The sequence below is a fragment of the Lepidothrix coronata genome, unplaced genomic scaffold, assembly GCF_001604755.1.
Source record: "Lepidothrix coronata isolate B3197 unplaced genomic scaffold, Lepidothrix_coronata-1.0 Scaffold212, whole genome shotgun sequence".
Lineage (NCBI taxonomy): Eukaryota > Metazoa > Chordata > Aves > Passeriformes > Pipridae > Lepidothrix > Lepidothrix coronata.
This window is the reverse complement of record NW_016690392.1, coordinates 931,160-953,413: the sequence shown is the minus strand read 5'-3', so window position 1 is coordinate 953,413 and position 22,254 is coordinate 931,160. Positions and strand designations below refer to the sequence as shown.

The window sequence follows — 22,254 nt, the reverse complement described above, 5'->3', positions numbered from 1 at the left end:
GTATCTAAAGAATTAACTCCTACCATGTTTTAATGCACAAACACTGCAAATAGGGAAGTTAAAGTCCTGACCAGTGCTGATTGCAAAGCAGGAGTAGGATTTATGTTAAAATACTGAAAGTTTCTTGATTTCTCACTTGTAATTTCAGTAAAGAAACAAAAAAAAAAGGGGGGGGGGAAATTGTTTTTGAAAAGTTGAGATCTCTAAAGATGAGCCCAGTGTAACCTTGGCACAAGGAACAAATAAAACAGTGAGAAGGGCACTCAAGAGAGGGAAAATGCCTCTGATCTCTGGAGTTAAAGCAGATTAGCAGAATCAGGGCTGCTACCGAAGGGAGGAGGAAGAGGAGGAGGAGGGTTTGGGAGCCTGGGGAAAAAGGAATGTAGGGTGGGGAAAGGAAACAGACACTGAGCTTTGAGCTAAAGCTGGTTTAGGGTGGAACCATTTTAAAGCCAGGGTGTAGCCAGGGAGTGAGTGTCTGGGTTTAAAGGGATGATTTTAGTTTCCAAACTTGAAAATAACCTGACCTAACCCTTCAATAACAGAAACTCCAAAGTCACTCCCACACAGATTGTATCCTAATAATTTCTTTAGCCTGTAACTGTGGTGATACGGAGAACCTGAATTATTCACTGAGCACCCTCTGCATAATTCACCATATGGTCAGAGAGGTCAGTGGGGCTTGGGGTGGGGCTTTTTTGCTTGGTTTTGCATTTTGATGTAGCTCACAGCCACCTCCACACAGTGCACTGGCGCTTTGTGCACACCAAGAGTTCCAAGGAGGGTCCAGAAACCTGGGCAGCTCCATAAGCCCAAGGAATGCAGGCTAAGCCGATTTCGGGCTAAGAAAGAATTCAGGGGGTGGCATTAAAGCACAGAGCTGTAACCCCTCCAGGTCTGGCTGAGAAAGCAAGGCTGGCATCGCTGACCACCACTGCTTATGGCACTGAAGTATCTCCCCAAGAAAAACATCATTAAAACCCTCTTGTAGCAAAGGAAATTTTAATACCTTGCACCATAAATGCAACTTCATTAAAAGAAGGGGGGGAAACGCAGTAATGAACTTAATTTTCCAAGTGGCAGGCAATTTGAACTTTACTATTACCTACCCTTAAAAATACTCCCAACACCTTTCCAATACGCTGAATGCTTATCCTCCTTAAAAAGTGATCTTCCCAAAATGAGGCATGAAAGAATCACAGAATATGCTGAGTTATGATCTAAGTAACAAAGTAACGGTAGGAAATCATTAGAATTTCGAGCCTGTGTCGGTTTAGGACATCAGATATTTATCTGACAACTGAAATTTTAACCATTCCAGTTTTCAGTCAGGCTGTGACAAACACTTCAACCCCTGCCCCAAGTTTTCATACTGCAACCAGGACTCAGACCACGGTAGGTGGATTGGACACTGCATCTCTTCAAAGCAAAGTCCATTTAAAGGGAGAACAACTGACTGTATTCTGTCCCAGGGAGTTTTCTGGCTCCCACACTGCATGGATCATTTCAACACCACATGCTTCCAAGAGTTTCCTTAACACCTCCTTCAATACATTTGTTTTTGTCTCATAAAACAGAACAAAAATCTTTAAGAGTTCCTTGAACACCTGGATCCTGAGTACAAACACCACACTCATTTTTTTCCCCCCTTTTCTCATTTTGCAAAATCTGTATTCTTCTACTTGGACTGATACGTCTGCCAAATATCACAACAGAAACAATGGAATTTTCAATGGAATTATTAATAATAATTTGAAAATATGAATCAAGGAAAGATCTGCATTGACAGAGGGACAGAGTTACAGGAAGCCTTGGTACCTTGATGAGAAAAAGACTTTTTTTCAAGAATAAAATCATTCACCTGCCTGCACTCAGACAGGTCCAGAGACCTCACCTGCACAAAACAGTTGAGAGTTGATCTAGAATGGGCTTTCTTGCCTTCCTCTGAAGCCTTCTGCAATGTAAACTCACTATATGATCCAACTGTTAAGCATCTGTGCTCACCAACAGCTCCTGTAATCATAATTTGCTCTCTAGAAACCAAGACAGGAAAAGGGATGGGGAAAGGCTGACGACAGCAGCTGCCTCCAGGCTTCCCGGGGAGCTGCCAGCACAGCTCCCTGCAGCAGGCACTGCCATCACATGTGTGTCACTGGAAAATGAGGAACTCCAACGTCTCCTCACCAGGAGGGAGGAAACTTGTGCATAATTAAAGATTTTGAGAGGGAAAAATGTTAAAGAGACTGTGAACTCTGCAAAGTCAGGAGGATACAGTGCAGTCCTGCCCGTCCTTCCCGTGGAGGTCACTGCTCTGGGCTTAATCAAGTCCTGAAGCTCCTCTTACAGAATACAGAAATTCCACTGCATGTAACCAAAGGAAGGCAAAGAGTTCCCAAAGTGCAGAGTCTTTAAAAAGGACTTTTCTGGTTTTAAAATAATTAGCTTCAGTTCACAGTCAACTGGCACACAGAAATCCACTTGCAGCTTTTGGGTGCAAACAATCAGAAGATGCGTGGGAGTATTTCCTCAGAAATAAATTCCTGAATCATAATTACTATGCTTGAACTAACACATTAATAAAGCCATCAATAAATTCTTCAAAAGACACCCTCCAAATGACAGAGTTTTCCATTACATGAAGAAGCAAATCCAGCAACATTTTGCTATGTGGCTTGGTGAGGAAAACATATATATGAATGTTTCATACAAGGAATGACAGGTTGACATCCTGAACAACCCAAACAGGATAAGAAAGAGAAAATCCTATGTGTTTGATTCTAAACAGACAATCCAAACTAATAAATTGAAATTAGCATGAAAAGATGGTCCTCATCAAGCTTTGTGCTTGACTGACACCACCCTGGGAAACTGTGAGCTGAGTCACAGTCTCAATCCAGCACCTCAACTTCGTTTGCATTCTTTTGCAAATCCTATTTGATCATCCTTTCTTGGATGAAGAAGACTCTTCATGGCAGATATGAACAATCTCTTGCTGTTTCCATGATGTTTGATTACCATTAATACGATTACTCCAGACACTCCTTTTTATTTTAATCTGTAATGTTTTAAAATTCAAAGGCTCTCAGGAGCACCCCACTCACCAGCATCTGGGAAAGAATCAACTGATTCATAAGGAATTTTTTTACCCTTTCAATTTAAAAAAAAAAAAAAAATCTTTGTCTTTTTCAGACCTCATTGATTAGTAATTAAATACAGTCTGCTTAAATATCTGAGACACTTTAGTACACCTGCCTGCATCGATAAGAACATGTTTCCCACTGAAAGAAGCACCACTGCTGAGTGTGAATGAGCTGTGAGTTGTTTGAAAAGCAGTTTCAATGACTGCAATGTGCTTCTTTGTAATACAACTGGAATGAAGTAATCCTGTGTAATACAGGAGCAGGAGCAGCATTTTCAGTCTGTGAAGTATACTGCCCCAAATAATCAAAGGGTGATGCAGTGGTTACTTGCAAGATTCCCCTTCCAAAATGTTGCTGAAATGCAATGCTGTTTGCAACCAAGATCAAATGAGTACCTTGCTCAATTTTGGGAAGAGTCAACTTTGAAGCTGGATCATCCTGAATCAACTTTTGCCTTGTCAGAAGGTCTGTGTTAGTCCTCCAGCACAGAGGCATTCACAAACGGTACCCAAATTATCCCACAACGAGGGCTTTCAGCCTTAGCAAGCAGCATCTTAAAATAACCGATTAGATCAGAAAAGTGAAGGAGCCTCAAAGAACAAAGAGTTCCAGGTAACTTTCTTTCCTCTTAGTTACTTATGAAAGAACATTCAACACCCATTTCCTCAGCAAATGAGTAGCTTTTCATCTTAGCTGTGAACAATGGGACACTTCTAAATAAACGAGGTGAAAAAGAGCCCTAGACTATGAAGTGTGTTTTAAAGAATGAAACCTGACACGACTAAATCAGAGACAACTTCAAGCTGAAAGTTAAACACATCCCAATTATTTGTTAAAAGTGTCTGCACTGTGTCATTTGCACACAAGAAAATCAATTATTCTTCATGTTTAGGAGTCAAGTTTGCAACACCCCTACACTACTGCTGAATTCTAACAGGAGAGGGAAGAGCCCGGGGCACCAAAACTCAAACTAAGCAGAACCCATAGCTTGGCAACTTGGGAGATGGAGCAGCTTGCAGGAAAGTTGCTTCCACCCGCTGGATGTGGGAAATAATCACGTGAGACCAGAACACTCTGCTGCCTGCAGGGCCCCAGACAGGGCTGGTTTGGGGGAGCAGGAGTGCTCTCACTTCACACTGAAAGAGCTGCAGTCTCACCTCAGTGACCAACTGATTTCACCCAAACCACACATCCACCACACAAGCGCACGAGAGGCTGCTGGCAAGGTGTCCAAGGTTAACTGAAACTGAACATTTGCATCTCAAATCCTTTGAAATTATACCAAAAAATCCCCCAGAGACAAGACAATTTGACCCAAGACACACACAGGGCTCGCAGAGATTCCCTGCTGTTAAGCTCACACGCACCCATCCCACAGTTTTAGGCCCCACAGCTCAGAGAAACCTCCCTTTCCAGCAGGGCAGGAAGGAGAATTTCACTTCCACTCATCTCTCCAGATGGCCAATATGGGGAACCCACAAGAGCTCAGTCTCCACACATCCTCCTTGTTCCTCATGGACCCTTGGCACACACTGCTCTTGGAGCAGCAGCCCCTGTGCCTGTTCATTTTGGACAGAGAGAAGTGTTGCCATCCGTTTTTAACTTTTGTTTTACCAGCACTAGTGGAATATTGACATCTTCCCCCAGCCACCATCACTCAGCTTCCCCCTTCCCACCACTGGAACCACCTCTTTTATTGGAAACCGCATTTAAGACAAGATTTAGAACAAATAATTCAATGTGCCTGCTGACGTGCTGTCTCAGCACCATGCTGAGTCAAGCCCCTGAGCCATCTTCCTCTCATCTGCAAACAGCCACTGCAATTTAATTCCCTAACAATTAGGAATTAAATAATCTACGCTTCATTCAGCTTCCAGTAATACAGTGTCTTCTATTTTGCACTGTTTTCAGTAAAGATGTCCAAGTTTGCAGGAGGATCAGAGCTGCAGTTCTGTTTCTGCAGTCACTCCATGTCTGGTTCATTCCAGGTACTGTCCCAAGCCCACACCCCTCAGACAGTACAAGTGATTGAGTTGTTTTTATGGGATGCCATGAAAAATGAAAAACAGTTGCATGAGAACAGCACACCAGGCAATCCAGGCTGAGTCTTAACTCAGAACAAGCCTAAAATGCATGCATTATAAAAACAAGATCCATCATAAATCACTCTTATCTTAAATTATCTTGCATTTTTCTTCTAACTGACATTGTTTAGATTTTATCATCAGCTAATTAGAATAATTACATGCAAGCTTGCTGCAGCAGATAACCATAAAACATAATAAATCTCAAGACATTTGCAGAGAGTTACCCGTTCAATGAAAACCACATTTAAACTCCAGAATGTAAGCACCCTAAACCTCTTTTTTCAGCCCATAAAGACTCTTAAGACTTTTAGTACTCTTTATATTGCTTTTTTAATCCAAATTTGGCATCATAAAAGTCTACAATCTCACACACCCTTCTCCTGGCTGACTTGGGTTCTGGTATGCAATGAAACACAGGCTACCTCACAGCATGGACTACGTTCTTCAAGTTGACTTGAGAAAGTTTAATCCCACATTTCCTTAAAGTCCTTAGGAAAAAACACCAAACTCCTGGTTCAGTAGCATTCCAGGATCTATTAATTGCGACTGATCAATGAATCAAGTAGGACAATTATCACGAGACGGACAAATAACTGCTGAAGATTCAAAGGAAGTCACGAAAACATTTTTCTCACTGGCTACACACTTTAAAGCAGCCACTGATCTCAGACCACAAGTGGTCACACATCAAAATACATTTGAAGCCACAGTAGCGCCTCAGAAAAAGCACATTATTCTTAAGAGTTACCAAACACTGACCCTGCCACTACCAGCAATGAGCTATGGTGGTTTTCTAACCCCAGAGAAAGTGACACCTGAACATCAGGAAGTTCTGGAGATGGTATCAGTAGGACTAAATTACACCTGTGTGTGGTGTAATTACATCATCGACACACTGCGTGAAGGAAAATTCTTCAACCCTGACATCAGTTTGCACACCTGCTAAAATAAATTCCAACCTTTCCTCTCACTAATTCCAACAATCATAGAGGTGTTTTGGGGGTGATTTAGGCCGTTCAAGCCCAAAACAAAACCGAACTTCTGGTTTTACAGGAGAACCAGCCCGTGACACTGCGGCTCCTGACTGAACCGTGCAGCACTTGGTGCTTCTGAATTGCTGGCAACACAAGTTTCTACTGTCAGGCTTGTAATTCAGGGACTGATAAGATCACACCATAAACAGATCTAATGAACTCAACACTTTTTAATTTCAGCCCCAAAAACTGGAAGAATGACTTACTTGGGTCTCGACTGCTGTACGGCCATCCCGAGGCAGGTGAGAAAGGCAGCACTGGGGAGTTTGCCCTGCTGTCGTCCTCCACTTGCTGCGTAATGTGCCGCACAGTTTCTTTGTTTTTCCTGTTCTTCCTGCGCCCCGTGGGCTGCCAGCCCTCCCCCACTCCTTGCTCCGAGAACCCAGTCTGTATTGCACTATCCTTGGCAGAATGAAGCTCACCCCCTCCGTAATGCGACGGTGAAACCTGTTCCTCCTTGATACGTAAAGACCCATAGCCCATGTCACTGGCCCAGAGAGACTGGGACGAAATGTCCTCGTGGCTGTCTGTTTTTGGTTCTTGATCCTCTTTTCCATAACTACTCCCTCCTTCGTGGCAGCTGGCAATAGCTGAATCTCCAGAGGAGTTTGCCGGGCTGGTTCTCCGAGCCAACCACGGAGATATGCTCCTGCCAGCCACCACCGCCGAAATCAAAGCGTCCGTGCTGCTGCTGGAAGGGGCTCCCAGCTCATAATCAACGAGGTCCTCCGAGGCATCAGACTTTATGCTGATGTCCAGAGCAGCTTTGATGAAGTTGTGACAGGCCTGCACGATGTCTGTCATCTGCAGGTAGCTGGCAGCCGACATCACCTCGATGACGTTGCGGCTGGTCAGCGCCAGGTGCGCGGAATACATGAAGTCAATGATTGCCTTGAAGCCCTGTGCGGTGACAATGTCCAGGTGGGTGACTGTGGCCTGGTCAGAGGTTTTCTGCACCTGGCAGTACAGAGTCTTGAAGTAGCGGCTGCTGCCCAGGAGGACGTTTTTGTGAGCCTTGAAGATCTTGCCCTCCACGATGATGCAGACGTCGCAGAGGATGCCGTGCTGCCGCTGCTCGTTCAGCTCCCGCAGCAGGTGACGGTAGTGGGAAGCAATCTCCATATCTTCCTTTCGGTTATTCATCTGGAAATCTTTATGCTTCCTCTTCCACAAGTCCTGCACGGGGAAGGAAATGACAGTATTACAAAAATCCACGATGAGCTCACAAATGTGTTTTCCGAAGGCTGAGACAAACCCCGAGCGGTGCCAAATTAAGCAACAGGTTCATGGGGAAAGAATGTCACAAATACAGCTACTGCCTGCAACTGCACATCCACTGACATGATGCAGCTCACTTTGACCACACTTCAAGCAATTTATGTTAAGAAGAACTAGATTTGAAGCCAATCCTCCTGTGGTTCGTAACATCCCAGAGAAACATTTCTTTAAATCACTACAGACTCTTAAGGAAACCTGAAGTTACCAGGGTACAACAGCTGTCAGTTTTTACCCTGAGTTTGGCAAAATTGAAATCACACTGATGGAGGCAAGACTATTGAAGAGCATCCTTTAACATAATGTCCTCAAGGGAACAAGCATGATTTGTAGTACACTGAATAGCTGAGATCCTCACACAGCAAAAGCCAATTGAATCCAGCATTTCCCCTGTTTATACTGCTGTGGAGGGGCTATAAATATGGTTTAAAAGTCAGGCAAATCCAAGACCATAGATCACTAAATTTTAAGTCCCCACCCAAACTAAACTGGAAATACATCACAACTATTAAATTAATGTTATTTGAAGCTTAACTACTTACAGGCACAAGATTTTTTTACTTTGCAACAAACATGCTATTTCCTTGGCTTTACATCTCCAAGTTTACCCCACAGCCACCCTGAGATATCGGGGAGAGAAATTCTCATGATCGCCTAAAGAAAGGACCAACATAACAAAGCTGAGAAAAATTCACAGGGTCTTTGATCACCTTTCATAAAATTTGGCAGTATTATCCAAAAAAAAAAGAAAAAAGTATTAGTGCCAGCAGCAACGTATCTTGTAAGTTATGCTCCAAATTATCTTCTTACATGCCAAAACAGGAAAAAAGGTCCTAAATGTGTACATATTGACAGTAATAAGCAGTGTTAGGATTTTCAGACTGAATGTTACCCAGTTATTACCTTTGCAACTCCATACTTTGCTGCCACAGCTTTACAAATTCCTTGGGTTTCAATTCTGCCATTTTCTTTCTCTTACACCACTTTTTGGTAAATTATTATCTAGATTTATACATCGTGTCACAGTGGTTTAATGGTCCAACTAATTAAGAGCACCGAGGTGAAGGGTATCTTACCCCTTTCTCTCAAAAACTTACAGTTGTTCCAATATAAGAAGTTTCAACTGTAGAATTGATATGAGGGTCCACATGTCAACACACAACTGTAAAATTGGACCCAGTTCCAAATGTTATTATGGGCAGGCACACACATCCAGAAGCCTGGATTTAGGCTACTGGTTGTTACTTATAAAACTGAAATCTCTGAGGTCTTAAGAGTCTTGAAGCAGACACGGTTCAATATAAACACTGGCATTAAGGAGGCTGATGAGAGCCTGGAGCACGTTTCTAACATCCATCGAGTTCACACACAAATTCAGTCCCATCTGCTCGAATTGGCTCACAATTCTAGGACAGCCGTGATTAAGGAAGTATCCTGACACATGTGAGTGTGTTTCCTGTACTGTGGAATACAGACCCATAAGCCTCCTGCCCCCTTCTCCTACCCTGTCCTATGATTATCATCACCAGGAGCAAAACAGCTGCAGTTTAGTCAACACTGTTGGCCAGAAAAGCACCTCCCAGCCCACAGAACAAACGTGAGATGGGACCTTCGAGAGAGTCACCTGATGACTCAAAAGTTCAAGTTATGCAAGACTGCTCCAAGCTTCCCCCAGTTCTGCAAGGATGGAGCTGCCTCTCTGCAGCCTTGGAAATGCTGATTTGCATGACCAGCTGGTCCCTGATCACTCAGAAGCATTTGCTTCCCTCGAGAGAGGAAGGACCATCTTCCTGCAACACAAACAGCCTGAACTGGTGTTCACCAAATTCAAAACAGTGCAGCTTTTCTGCAGAATTAAACATAGAATGCACAGAGAAACCAATTTTTATTTTTTTTTTATTTGAACTGGAAGAGGTCAATAACATTACAGCTGTACACTGAGCAACACCTATTTACCACAGAAATCTGCCTGGAGACCTCAAACCAAATCCTCACACAGACACCATCTCCATCTCAAATAACTGAAATAAATCAATGAAAAACAAACAAAGAATCAGAGTCAGGGAGCATGGGGGGAAAAAAACCCCCATGGATTTTTCAGGTGTTTGACCTGAAAAGGTTGTGATGGCACCAGCCAGCACAGCAGTTCTCTAACCCAGGCTCTGGAGGTGGCTGCCACAGCTTCCCAACATCTCCGTGTTGGAGAGAACTGCCTCGTAAGGCAGAATGACAGCTCAGTTTTGTCTTTATTCCAGAAACCACTACTGCATCTACTTTTAGGAGTTGAAGAGTCAGCTTTGTCCCCTCAGGAAATATGAATTGCCACATAGGATAAAGTGAGTTGTCCATCATCAGTCCTGTCTCCAACAGCTGCCATATCCACACGATTCAGAGGGAGACGCAAGAAAACCTCACCCAGGATACAATCAGGAAGCCATTAGAATATTTTGGATATGGAATTTCCTTTTACTGTACCTTCATGGATATCAAAATCCATATTTCAAAAAAAAACTCCCTGGAACTGGGGTGGGGGAAGAGGGAAATCTCCTGCAAGGATAATTTTCTCTTCCTCAATTTCATACAGAATAGTGTCAGGAGTATTTGTCAACATCTCCACCTGCTCTTGGGAATTTATGCAACAAGAGCTTTTCTTCTTCAATGTTCTTCACCTGGAAATTATATAAATTCCTTGAGATTTTATTTCTTTGCTATTTCATGCATTTATTGAGCTTAGTGCAGTGGGTTGGGTTCCCATCTCACTGATAACAGTCCACTTCAGATACACCTTGTCCTTTTTTAAAGCTGCCTATGGCAGAAACACAGATTTTAAAATATTTGTTTCTTGCTACCTTTGGTTTAGACTGGACCAGCTTGAAGTTCAGGGACTGACTAATTTAGTGCTACTTATGGATGAAGGACTTGCTCATCTCTTTAGGAAGCAGGAGATAAAGTCAGAGAAAAGATATCAGGGAAATTTTACCAGACACACACAAATCTATTCAAGATTCCCTACTGGCCAGTGAGGTGGGCACATCACAACACTTTCAAGTAAGCAAGTGATGATGTGGATTCTCCCATGTTCAGTGTAATCAATAAAATTTAACATTTTCCAAGTCAGGAATTATTCTTGTAGATGTCTTGATTTTCCCCTGATGGAAGGTCTGCCACCTTACACACATCACTCCACATTCAGCATCTGTCACAGGCATTGTACCTTTTAAATGAGAGGTCTTTGGGGGAGAAAATTAAATATGCCTTAAATTCAGAGGAATTAATTAGTTTTCTGTCCACCCATGTCAAACCAGAACATCCATTTAATGTCAAGGATCACTAGGGAATTAATCCAAGTTAAATTTAAGGCAATTTGCTAGTAGTTAAAAATTCAGGAAGCTTTAAAACCCCGTGCTCTTGTGTTCCAATTTTACATGCTCTTTTGTGGCTTGTTGCTGGTTTAGGGGTTTTTTTCCTCTTTTTCTGGTCATGATATTTATCTCCACTTAAAAAACGTTGTGGAAAGATTTCTTCAGAAAAGCTGTACCATTCAAATTTCTAGTGGAAGCACAGCTAAGAAGGAATAAGCTGTGGAGTTTTCTTAGAAACAGACCTCAAAGACCAATGATGTACTTTTTGTTTTATCTCAGGTCTTTTTACTACACTGAAGGGTTTCTAAATTGAGCACCTACTAGAGTTCTTTAGGGCTGGTCCTGCCATGGCAGCACATGGCCACAACACAGCTCTCCAGGAAGCCAACGAACCATGAAAGCTCATCTGAAGGTTTTCCACAAAATAAATTGTAGCATATCAGGCTTTCTTCATAAGCCAATGGGTAGACTATACAGTAATTCAAGTCTATTGCTTTCCCAAAAACGACAACAAAAAAAATTGCCCCTAAACAAACCCTTGCATGTAACAGCAAAAAGAACACAGTGTGAACAGATTTAATAGCCACTGCCATTAAATTTCTGTCAGGATACAGGCCTACCTTTTATTTTTCACATCAAAAAAGCTGGTCTTAAATAAACCATTAATAATTTACATAATCTTTAACCCTAGCTAGAATGAATCTAGTTCTACAAATAGAGCATCTATGAAAGTGCCTTATTTTGCACTATCAGTACAGTTACTTAAACATGAAAGTATCACCTGATGACATAGTTAAGAGTTTAAATAGACACAAACCTCACTTCCCAGTGGAAAGGTTTTAAGAAAAGTAACCAGCAATACTTACAAGGCCATACCTCTCAGCATAATCAGACTAAGTCTCCTGACCAAAATCTTAACACCAGTAAAATTAAGGGGTACAAATTTGTTGCATCTATATCTCAGTGTATTACTTGAATTTTGACAAAAAGTCACAGTCAAGAAGTGAAGTACACACAAAGTCCTCTACAGAGCAGTCCCCTGGGCAACAGTGGGGCCAAAAATAAACTTCCTTCACTCAGAAAGAAAACAGGGGAAAAAAAAAAAAAAAAGAGAGGCCTGGAGAGTTTCTGGGGGGGTTTGCTGCTGTTAGGATTTGTTTGTTTGTTTACTTTTTCCTCTCTCAGAATATAAGTGAGCTGAAGATTTAAACTACATGACAGTTTGTCCATTACAATTTTCTAAATGTGTTTCTACCCTTAATACCAAGTACCCAAGTTACAGAGTACCAAAATACTCACTAGTGCACTCCTCCACCACACTGCTCCCTGGAGAAAACATGCCAACTGGAATTTAACCAAAAATGTGTTGTTTCTTCCCCCCTCTCCCTTCAGAGAAAAGTAAAAACAGATTAAGGAAGAACTCAAAATCACTCCAATGGTTTATTATGCAAAAAACCAACAAACACACCCCACTTCTCTGCCTCCCCTGTGTCCTGTCCCTGTATCCACTCCCAAGACATTCCAACATTTTTTAAATTCCTCTGCAAAGGAGCTCTGTAAGGTGAGATTGGGCTTGAAATGCTTCCTTGCACAACAAGACACAGTGTGTATGGAAGTTTCACTTTTATCCAATTAAAGACAACAGAAACACAGGGGATTCCTCCTCTCCCTGTGCCCCGTGCTGAAAACAATGGGAACAAAACCCCTCAAGGTAACCTTAGCAACTGCAAAGGACAGTACCTACCACTTATTCTGGTAAATGAGAGGAAAAGAAGACTCAGGGTATTAATGGATGGTCACTGCCTGCAAAGACTCTGCTTGTGAGCTTTACAAGCACAAATCTCCACAAGTGCAGAGTTTTCTCGCAAGTGCGTTGAGGAAGCACACAATTCTAGAGGAGTTTTAATTTCTTGACACTAGATAACCCCAGATTATACTCATATGTTCAGCTTTGTTCAAAATAGATCTAAGTAACATCTTATGAAAACGAACAGCTGCCAAAAAACCAACACTCCTTCCCTACTCCGATTCCTGAAACCCATCACGTTGTTTAAGTTGGTCATTCCGACCACAACTCTGAATTCAAAGAGAAACAGGCAGATGTTTGTAAACAGACCAAGGCAGACCCTTGGGCCAGAGAGGTTACTCACAGCTCAGGGTTTCATGCAAACAACAGTTACCACTTTTCCCCAATGACCGGGGATGAGAACGTTTAACTACAGCCCAACAGTGCACGTTCAGCCCTATGGGTTAGGAGCCACAGGAAGAAAAAAAGAAAAAAAAAAGTTTCATCATTCAGCTTGAGAAATACTACAGAGGTATAGAAAAGGCAAGAATTTGGGAAGCAAATGATTTTCAGTAAACTTAAAGGAAAATACTAATTCAATTTTTATTATGAAATTTGAACCGGCTCACTCAACTCTCACTGTACATGTATTATTTAATTAACATCAGTCTGATGAGGATTCACTAAAATTTTTCCAACTTCAAGCCAACACTGCCCCATCATCCAGAGCATTAAAACAACATCTCTGCTTAGAATCTCTGCATAGACGTAATCCAGAAAGCCCAAAAGTAAAGTTCAAACAGCAGGACAGAACACTACACAGTTCTAGTATTTCATTAAAGCACAGTCCAAACACGAACCACAAGCAAAATCTAACTCCAATAGCACAGCTTAAAATAACAGGGAGCCATCATTAAACATTTCACCCTCTACTCCAAAACTCTAAACCAGAGACTTGGCTGTGGTCTTTGACCTGTCAAACCATCCACCTGAAGTTACAGGGCCAACCTGTGCAGTAGCTGGCACCAGAAAAATGCAACCAAAACACAGGATTTCTGCAGGAATCGAAGAAAAATCCATTTATTAACCTTCATTGGCTCTGATAGTGCATGAAGAATTTAAAGAGAAAACCAGGACTGAAAATGAGATCTAAATGAAAACTGTTAACCTCCATATTTTGGATGGAGGGAAATTAGAAACTTGGAAACTGTAAAATTAAAAATATTAGGGGGAAAAAAAAAAAAAGACCAGAGATGCATATTTTGCTATAGTGTTCTTAAAAGTAAAAAGCAGTGGAGAGATATTTACTGATTTTGTCAGAGAAAACATATGAACCATAATATTAAATAAATAAATAAAATCCAAAACAATTACTTCTTACCAGTAACAAACTGGGTTCCAGGTCTAGTGTTTCTCCTACAACAGCTGAGGACATCAACAGCCCCAGGGCAGCACAGGTAGTGCCCTGTTCCGTGACCTTCTGACAGCACTGGAGTGAACTCTTGTAGGAGAAAGACAGAACTACGACAAAAAGCAAAACCAGAGGAAATTATTAGCATTAAACTACAAGATTACTGAACAGTGAGGCATTTTGAGGTCCCTTCCCTCCAAACTCACAGTTATAACATCCCTATTTAGGACTTCATGAACCCCAGAAAAGTGAACTCCAATCATATCAATACACCGCAGGTAATTAAAGCCTGGCTACCATTTAGTAACAATATAAGCAGGAGTTATTTCTTAAATGTATGGGAACAAAAAGTCTAATTTTAGCTACTAAAACTTCAAACAGATCCTTGAACAACACGGTTTCCTGTTTGGGAGCTTTTCAAAACATTCTGACTTTAATGACTCTTTAAAGAGACTCACCTTACCTGACCTATGAAATACTGAGGTTAAAAAGCTACACTACAGCTCCTGAAAGTAGTTTGCAGTGGAATACTTCGGAGAATTTCCTCTTGTAATGTTCTACTGGTTGACACCATTCTGGGATTAGAGACCAAACCATCCCAAGATGTTTAAAATTCTGTGTAAAATACAGGTACTTCAGTATATGTGAAAGGCACACTCACAGACAGACTTCTCAGATAAATCCTATTTACAGTTACAAGCTACTAGGAATAGGAATAGTTCATCTACACCAAGGCTTTTGTCTGTGAGGACACATCCACTAACATTATCATCTTGTACACCTATTTTTCTTATACAAAACAAACTTTATTTTTTTTCAGAATAGCACATATCAGCAATATTTAACTTCCAGCTTAAACTTCTGAGTATGTTTTATTTAAAGTTTTATGCTGATAGCCACGACAAAGACTTTTTTGATCTCTGCATTTCAAACATCTTCAATACACAGATTAGCTCTCTTAATGAAAATAAGCTATAAATCAATACTGCTGATTTCAAAACTGACCTTCTGTAGTAACAGATTGTGAAAGAAAACATCAGAAGATAAAAATTAAAAAAGCTTTTCCAACACAAACTAATGTCATTATAGAAGGTGAAATAAAATATCTAATAAACAAATGAAGCAATAAGGAAAATCCAAGCATTCTTATGGCAAACAGAACCGAAAATCCTGAAAACAAATATGACCCAGTTGAAGCAAACACCAGTGACTTTGTTCTCATTTTCTATTTCAGACGGCCAAGTCTTGCCTTTCTCTAATTCTGATTGCTTCTCCATAGCAATTGTTTTGGCCAGCTCTTTTTAGTCCTGTTATTTAGACAGTTAAGAAAAAAATAAAGTGGGGCAGTGAGGGAGCCAGACCAACCCAGACACTTGGGAAATCACTCTGTTAGCAAAGGGTAACAGGAATACGTACTTTCACTTGGACTTAGGGCTGTTACTGTTAAAACTCTCATTTACACCTCTGTCCCAAGGCACAAGGGGAGCCAGAACAGACTGGCAAGAATGGCAAAGCTGAGCCTACACTATTCTGAACTGCTCTGCAGTTTTTCTCCTTGCTTTGAGCTCTGCACCTGTTTTCTTCTTCTGATCAAACAGATGAGAACCGAGTGACCACGATTAATGGAGGCACCTCTGCCACAGGGAAGGAGCAGAAGAACAGCCAGAGGTATTTCTTCCAACTTTTGCAGCTGGCTGAGATTTCTAAATGACCCCTTGTTATGAATGTAAAGTCAAGCTTTATAAAGAACTGTCAGCCCCCACGACAATGTTATCTCCAGCTCCTCTTTCTCTTTCCCACACCACATGACAAAAATATCTTTAAATGCTGAGAACTTACCGATATTTAAAAGTGTTTCCTGTTAGCAAAAATAAATGTCGCGATGTTTCACAGCTGGGCAGTGCATGATTCAATGAAGAGAGGAGAATGGTCTCTGGTAACAAGCTCCAAAAGGTTCATCAGATGTCCTGTGTTTGGGAATGGAAAGAATAGGAGGCAAAAATTAGAATCCGAACTTTAACTCAATACAAAGCCCTTGAGTGTCACATAATTACGAGCAACAGTTAAAATAACTGCCCATTTACAACACTGTTTGCCATTTCAACAAGAAATATTCTGATGTATTTCTATAATGAAGCATACAGGGAAAATGATTTAGCCCTTGTGTTAACTTAAAGAGTTTAACACACCAATTTGAAGATTATTAACAACTTCTGACTATGCTTCCGGACAGAAGCGCTTTGAAAAAGTCAGTCTTAAAAACTGGTACTTTATGTAATGATTTCAAACCATTTTACCATTGTCTCAGATGACATCAAAGTTTCAGTTAATGTTTCTGTGACCCCTGCCACCCACACACTTGAAATGGGGTTAGTATTAATCTCACCTCATGGTTACAGTGATTCCCCTCCAAACCAAAATATTTGCCTAAGGTTACAGAAAAACCATGTGCCCACATACAAAAGTAAGAGATTTGACTTTTATTCCCAACCAACTCTACTGAACCACAGTATTCAAAGGCCAGCATGACCTGCATGTTACAGAGCATCCACAAAGGTAGCAAGGAAAGCACTTTGCTCCTCTTACAAACATGTACAAGCTTTGAAAGAAGAAAACCCTCAAAGACGCAAACACCTAACAGAATGCAGAAGGAAGTTTTATTTTCCATGCCTGTAAAAGTTGTGCAGCCTGAAATACGATATTCCTATGGGTAACAACTTGCTAATATGACAGGATTCACCTTTCCCACGGGGCACAGGTGTGTGCTTCTAGTTCCAACTGCTTGCTTGCAGTAGTATTTTCACTGCACTTTGCATTCCCCTTATTCGTTTCCCCATAACTTCCACCTCTGTCCACGTGCCTGCCTGTCCATCCCCTCTCCAGCACAGCACAGCAACACTTGCTCAAATCATTCCCCTATTTTTGATGTCCATTCTCTCTCATCTCATTGCACCAAGGACAGATCCAACACTACCCACGCCACAGACTCTGCAGAACACAAAAGCAACATGGCAGAGCTATCCAGGGCTTAAAAAGCAAGTGCTTTACAGGGAACCAGGTTTAAGAAGTCTGGTAAAATAAAAAAAAAAAAATAAGAATCTAGCTACAGATATATCTTCTACTCTAACAGTGAAGATTAAAAAACAATCTGAAAAAAATCTCAGTGTCTGTGGCTCACATGACACTTACCTGTCCAAGTGCCATTAACTCCTAAAGATCCTAAGCTTCTACTTTAAGGTCACAAAAGAAATCTAAGCAAAAGACTCTGCCCTTGTGCATCTATTAGTCAAAAAACAAGATAAAAAGGACCTTAAAAAAGAAAAGGTTTAGAGAACTCTAAACTTATCACACTGGGAATTGCCCTGAAGAATGGTTTCCCCTAAACTTTCTCATTGGTTTTTGGCTTTTTAATTAGGGGATCTTTGCCAAAGTTCCCAAACTCAGTACGTAAAAACAGAGGGAGCCAAAGGAGAAAGAATCATGAGGTGATTTTTAAAGAGAAGTAAAGCAGCAGGAGGAACTGAAAGATCACCTAAAAGACACAAAAGGAGTCACGAATAATCTAAGAGTAAAAAAAAAAATCAACCAGTGCAAACCCAAAGATAACATATGAGGTGCTTTGAGAACAACCCACTCCTGTTTGTGTAATTTGTGGTACAAGCCCTCAGGGCCTTGGGTAAGGATCCTGTTTTACTTTTTAGCATAAATCTCATAATCCAGATTTGATCAACTACTATTAAAAAAAAAAAAAAGAAAAAAAAAGAAGTGGAGTGAAGCCAAGAAGGACATAGTGGTAACAAGGAGGAAGTCAAAAAGCTGGTTTTATATTTAGCCACCACCTCATTCTCCAACACTATAGTGGCAGGACTGTTAGGAGCAACTGCACCCTGACTACTTCGTTCATTGGTACTTAAATTAGTTGGGTTTGGGTATTTTAAGTAACTGATGGCTAATACAGACCATTGATTCTTCTGTTTCAGGGCATGATCTGAGCAGTAGTCAGGAAGGTATTTCCTCTGATGCTGTATTAGCACAAAAGGTGCAAATTTTGCTTAACTCTTTCCTCAGAGAGAACAAGCCAACCACCTGAAACATCAACTTTATGCAGAGCTCTTCTCCAGAAGTGAGAAATACCAGGAAGCAAACTCACTTGGATGGAATAAGCAGTTTTTTCAACATACAATGGGGAAATAATCAGGAAAGCTGACTGGGTATTTCAGTATACAGAGGTACAAACACATTCCTTAATATGCAAAACCCTACTCAGTCAGACTCTAAGTAGGGTCCTTGGTCAAGGTAAGGTCCTGACACACACCAACATTCTCGTTACCAGGTTTATTTTATTCCACACACAAGCTCGTAGATGTGTCTGTAGAGTATTTCTGATGCCTCAGTGCCTCCCTCCATTGCAGGAGACCCCAACTCAGGTTTACAATAAAGCAAATGCAGGGCAACTTTCAGCATTTGCAGGATGTTTTTCTTCCCCAGCACGTACACGAGCCAAGTGAGCAACAGGCCAGGATCACCACTGTGTGGGCTGGAACAGAAGTCAGCCACATCCCCAAAAAGCAAGGCAAAAAGGTGAGTTTCAGCTCTAACCTGAGCACTGCCAAGTGGGACACATTTCCATCTCATTAGAATGGCTGTCAAGGATCTCACCCTGCCTGCAGAGCACTCGGAAACTATTTCAAGCCAGTGTCTCAACAGCAGTCTGATGTTTCCTAAATGTATGGGTATGAAAGAAAGTTAAAGCAACTGTTCAGAAAATAACTGCACCACAGCTGACTTGGTAAGGGATGTCAAACCCCAACCATGAGCCTCTGGACTCCACCACATCCCGGAGGGAATCCAGTGAGGACTTCACACTGGTTTGCCTTTATGAAGAATAAGCACTTCTAGCACAATTTTTCAACAATAAAACAGAACATGTTTTGGGAGAGCTGAGTAAACCCTGGCACCCCTGCTTCACAGGAGGTGAGACTGATAACAAGCAGTTCCACACCAGCACGTTCAATCAACGGCTACAGGATGGGGAACGAGTCCCAAGGAGAAGCCATTCCTCCAAACTGGGCATTCCAGTGCATCCAAATACACCAAGGCAGCACAAACCAGAAAACTATTGAACTGTTTAGGGAAGTTGAGATTCTCCCCTCCTGCATCTCAAGTGAAAGTCCCCCACGAAGTGATACAGGCTTTTGTTTCTCATCCAGATCCAGAGGGAAGTGAGAAAACCAACCACTGAAGGATGTATTTAAGGGGGCTGCAACACAAACATACAAAAAGTCCTCAGGAGGGAGTAAGTGAAGTTTTGAAGCAACAAATTTTAACACTGGAGTCCTGACTGCCATTGTGCTTGACCAAATATCAGAAAACCTTTCACGGAGATGTTTTAGGTGTGGAGGGGGATCACAGGACTTCCCACAGACTGAATTCCTCCCTCTGCCTCTCAGCCGCAGTCAGTCCTCGTGCTCTCTCCTAACGTGACCCCTGGTATCTGCAGACAGCCCACGGCACGCTCCCTTTAACTATTAATACATTTTAAGTTTCAAATATCTCCCACAGAAAACACAGGTGAGCTCCACACTTCAGAATATTCGAGTCAGACTCGAAATATAAACAGGGAATTAATCCTTCTGTGCGAAGCGTTAGAATTTTCCAGGGTAATGCTCACAGCCAGGAATGGACAGAAACCGCTGGCTCCTGGGAATTATAGGGGACATGTGGGATAACCATTACAACTGCAGGTAGCTCTTCAAAGACTTAAACTAAGCCCTCTCTCTGCCCTTCTGTTTGCCCATTAAACTGAGCACACAGGAGCATGGAAAACCCCTATGAATGGTTTTTACCAATTTAGGGGGAGTCTGGAGAGCGTTACAGAGTTCTCTGGAGCAGCCAGTAAAACCGGCAAGAACACGAAGGGAAAAATGTCCTGGGAAAGGTTGAGCTGTTTATGAAATAATTCCTGCCCTGAAAGCAGGCAGTGGCAGTTTGGATTGGGTGTCAGCCTGCTCTGAGCTGCTGGGAGGACAGGAAACTTTGCTTAGAAACTTCAAAAACACGGATCTTTAAAAAAAAAAAAAAAAAATCCACACAAGTGGATAGCAAAGACGAAAAGAATTCACTCAACCTCACAGCAACACATCACCGGAGGAAACGCAGGCAAATAACAGACCTTCCAAACATGAGGCATTTTTCCTTTTGACAGAAAGAGCTGCTGGGGTGGTGGTGGGGGGGCTGCTAAACTGGTTTTCCTCTAAGCACTTCCAGATATTAAAATTTAAAAAAAAAAAATCCTCTTGCGAGGAACATTTCCACTGTTGTACAACTGTCCCAGAAAACAAAGACCACGGGGAGAAAGTGGCCCATTTTCTCCAGCCTCCGAGAACCCCGAGTACAGGTCATGTTTTCAAAGGCTCAATCCTCCACACTCCAGAATGAAGCAGCATTTAAAGCACATGAATAAACATCTTAACGTTAAGAGTTACTAGAATACCCCGTTTTTGGTACCACACTAAAACTGACTCAGTTCCATCAGGGCGAACACACAGTCTATGAAAACAACCGCGAGAGAAGTTTCGCTGTGAGTGAGTTTCCCCCTCCTGGACACGCTGCATCAAAACCAAAAGATTCGTTTTCTATTTCAGTTGCAGTTATCCCATGAACGTAGCAAACCACAGAATATTCTTCAGCCATGTGTGTTTAGGAGCCCCCTGAAATCCTGTCCCCTGGTTCTCCCTCCAGCTCCTCTGCCCGTTCCCTGCCGGCTCCCAAAAAACACCTCAAAGCAGCAATTCCTCACCGCATGTTGAAAATATTGTGACTAATAATACACTCCACCCATTTTTTTCCATCACTGAGGATTTCAAAATATAAAACTTGACAAACAGCGAGAGAAGCTAGAAGGAGTTTAGAAGGGGAAAGTAAAATTTTATTTTCAATTAAAAGAGGCTACAAAAACACACAATGTTCAAGCAAGGTATTGATTAAAGCGAAAGAGCTATCCAGTCACAGCAAGCTTCCTCCTCAAAATTGTGTTTTTCCCACTCTTCTTGGTCAGCACTGCTTTTTCTTTGAATCCCCACAGGAAAATAAAAATAAAAAAAAGAAAAAATACTCCCTGTCCTTTTTGAGAAAACACATTTAATGCATTAGTAGCAGGGCTGCTCTGTGCACACAGAGAACCCACACTTGTAATAAACACTTGATCGAGTCCACGAACTGAGACCCAGATCTGTATTACAGTGACTAAATGCTAAAAATGATACCAGTGATGCAATTAAAATGCACACAAGAACTTTGGTACAGGTGTCTACAATACCACTGTTTGCTAAACACATCTCCTAATTAGCATGGCTTTAAACAATGCTGATAATAATCCGGTCCTGCAAGGCTTGCCAAATGAATCATTGGGATTGCAAAATAAAAAGCATGAGGAATTCATTAAAGAGCTGTTAAACTCTCCTTTGTTTATCTTTCCCTGGTCAGGTGTAAAAACAAATAAATATGGGTTTACGTCTCCGGATTCCATCCGAACGCTCCGCTTCACAATAACGCGCCGGGGAAGAACCTCCTCAGGAGGTACCAACATTTTTTTTCCCCTCCGTTTCAAAAGAGAAATCCTCCCACTATTACAGTCCTGAAAATCTGCTCCATTCTCTATTTGTCATCTGGGATTGAGTTATCAGACACTACTTGTATTACTTTGGGAACTGACATGTCTATTTACAGAGACACAAAGGCAATCCAGCAGCACAACCCCTGCTTTTCCCAGCACCTCTCCTTCTCCCCTCCGCCAAATTTTACCAGCACTTTTTTCTGGGGAGGGGAGAGGACACCTCACTAGTTTCCCAGCATGACAGAAAACATTTCCAGCCACTTTTGCACTTGTTACAGCCTTATAAAAAATAACCTATATCCCCCCAAAGGAACAGCATTATTTTTTTCCCAAGGTTTTTTTTTTCGTTTGTTTGTTGGGGTTTTTTGTATTTCTTTTTTTTGAAGAGGGTCACTTCCCCCATTTCAGCCTGCAATTAAAATGGAGGCAAGGCCAGGCGATCTATGTCTGGCTTTAGGGGGAGACAATAACCCAAAACAGGCCTGGCTTAAAAAAAAAAAAAAAAAAAAAAAAAAGAGGAGAGGAGAGGGAGAAAGAGAAAGAG

General features: G+C 41.6%; 1 protein-coding gene across 4 annotated transcripts in view; it reads right to left on the bottom strand.

Moving 5' to 3' along the window:
* ZBTB46 (zinc finger and BTB domain containing 46) overlaps positions 1-22,254 on the bottom strand; it is a 53,437-nt gene that overhangs the window by 30,262 nt on the left and 921 nt on the right. For 3 of the 4 annotated variants that reach the window (XM_017833214.1, XM_017833213.1, XM_017833216.1), the window contains exons 2-4: positions 15,935-16,062; positions 14,066-14,205; positions 6,468-7,437 (exon numbers count right to left, since the gene is read on the bottom strand). In XM_017833214.1, the coding sequence (XP_017688703.1) occupies positions 6,468-7,437; positions 14,066-14,119 (1,024 nt within the window). In that variant the 5' untranslated portion in view covers positions 14,120-14,205; positions 15,935-16,062. Of the gene's footprint in view, positions 1-6,467; positions 7,438-14,065; positions 14,206-14,558; positions 14,668-15,934; positions 16,063-22,254 lie in introns of those variants that run through there. The other variant, XM_017833215.1, reaches the window with a different exon arrangement.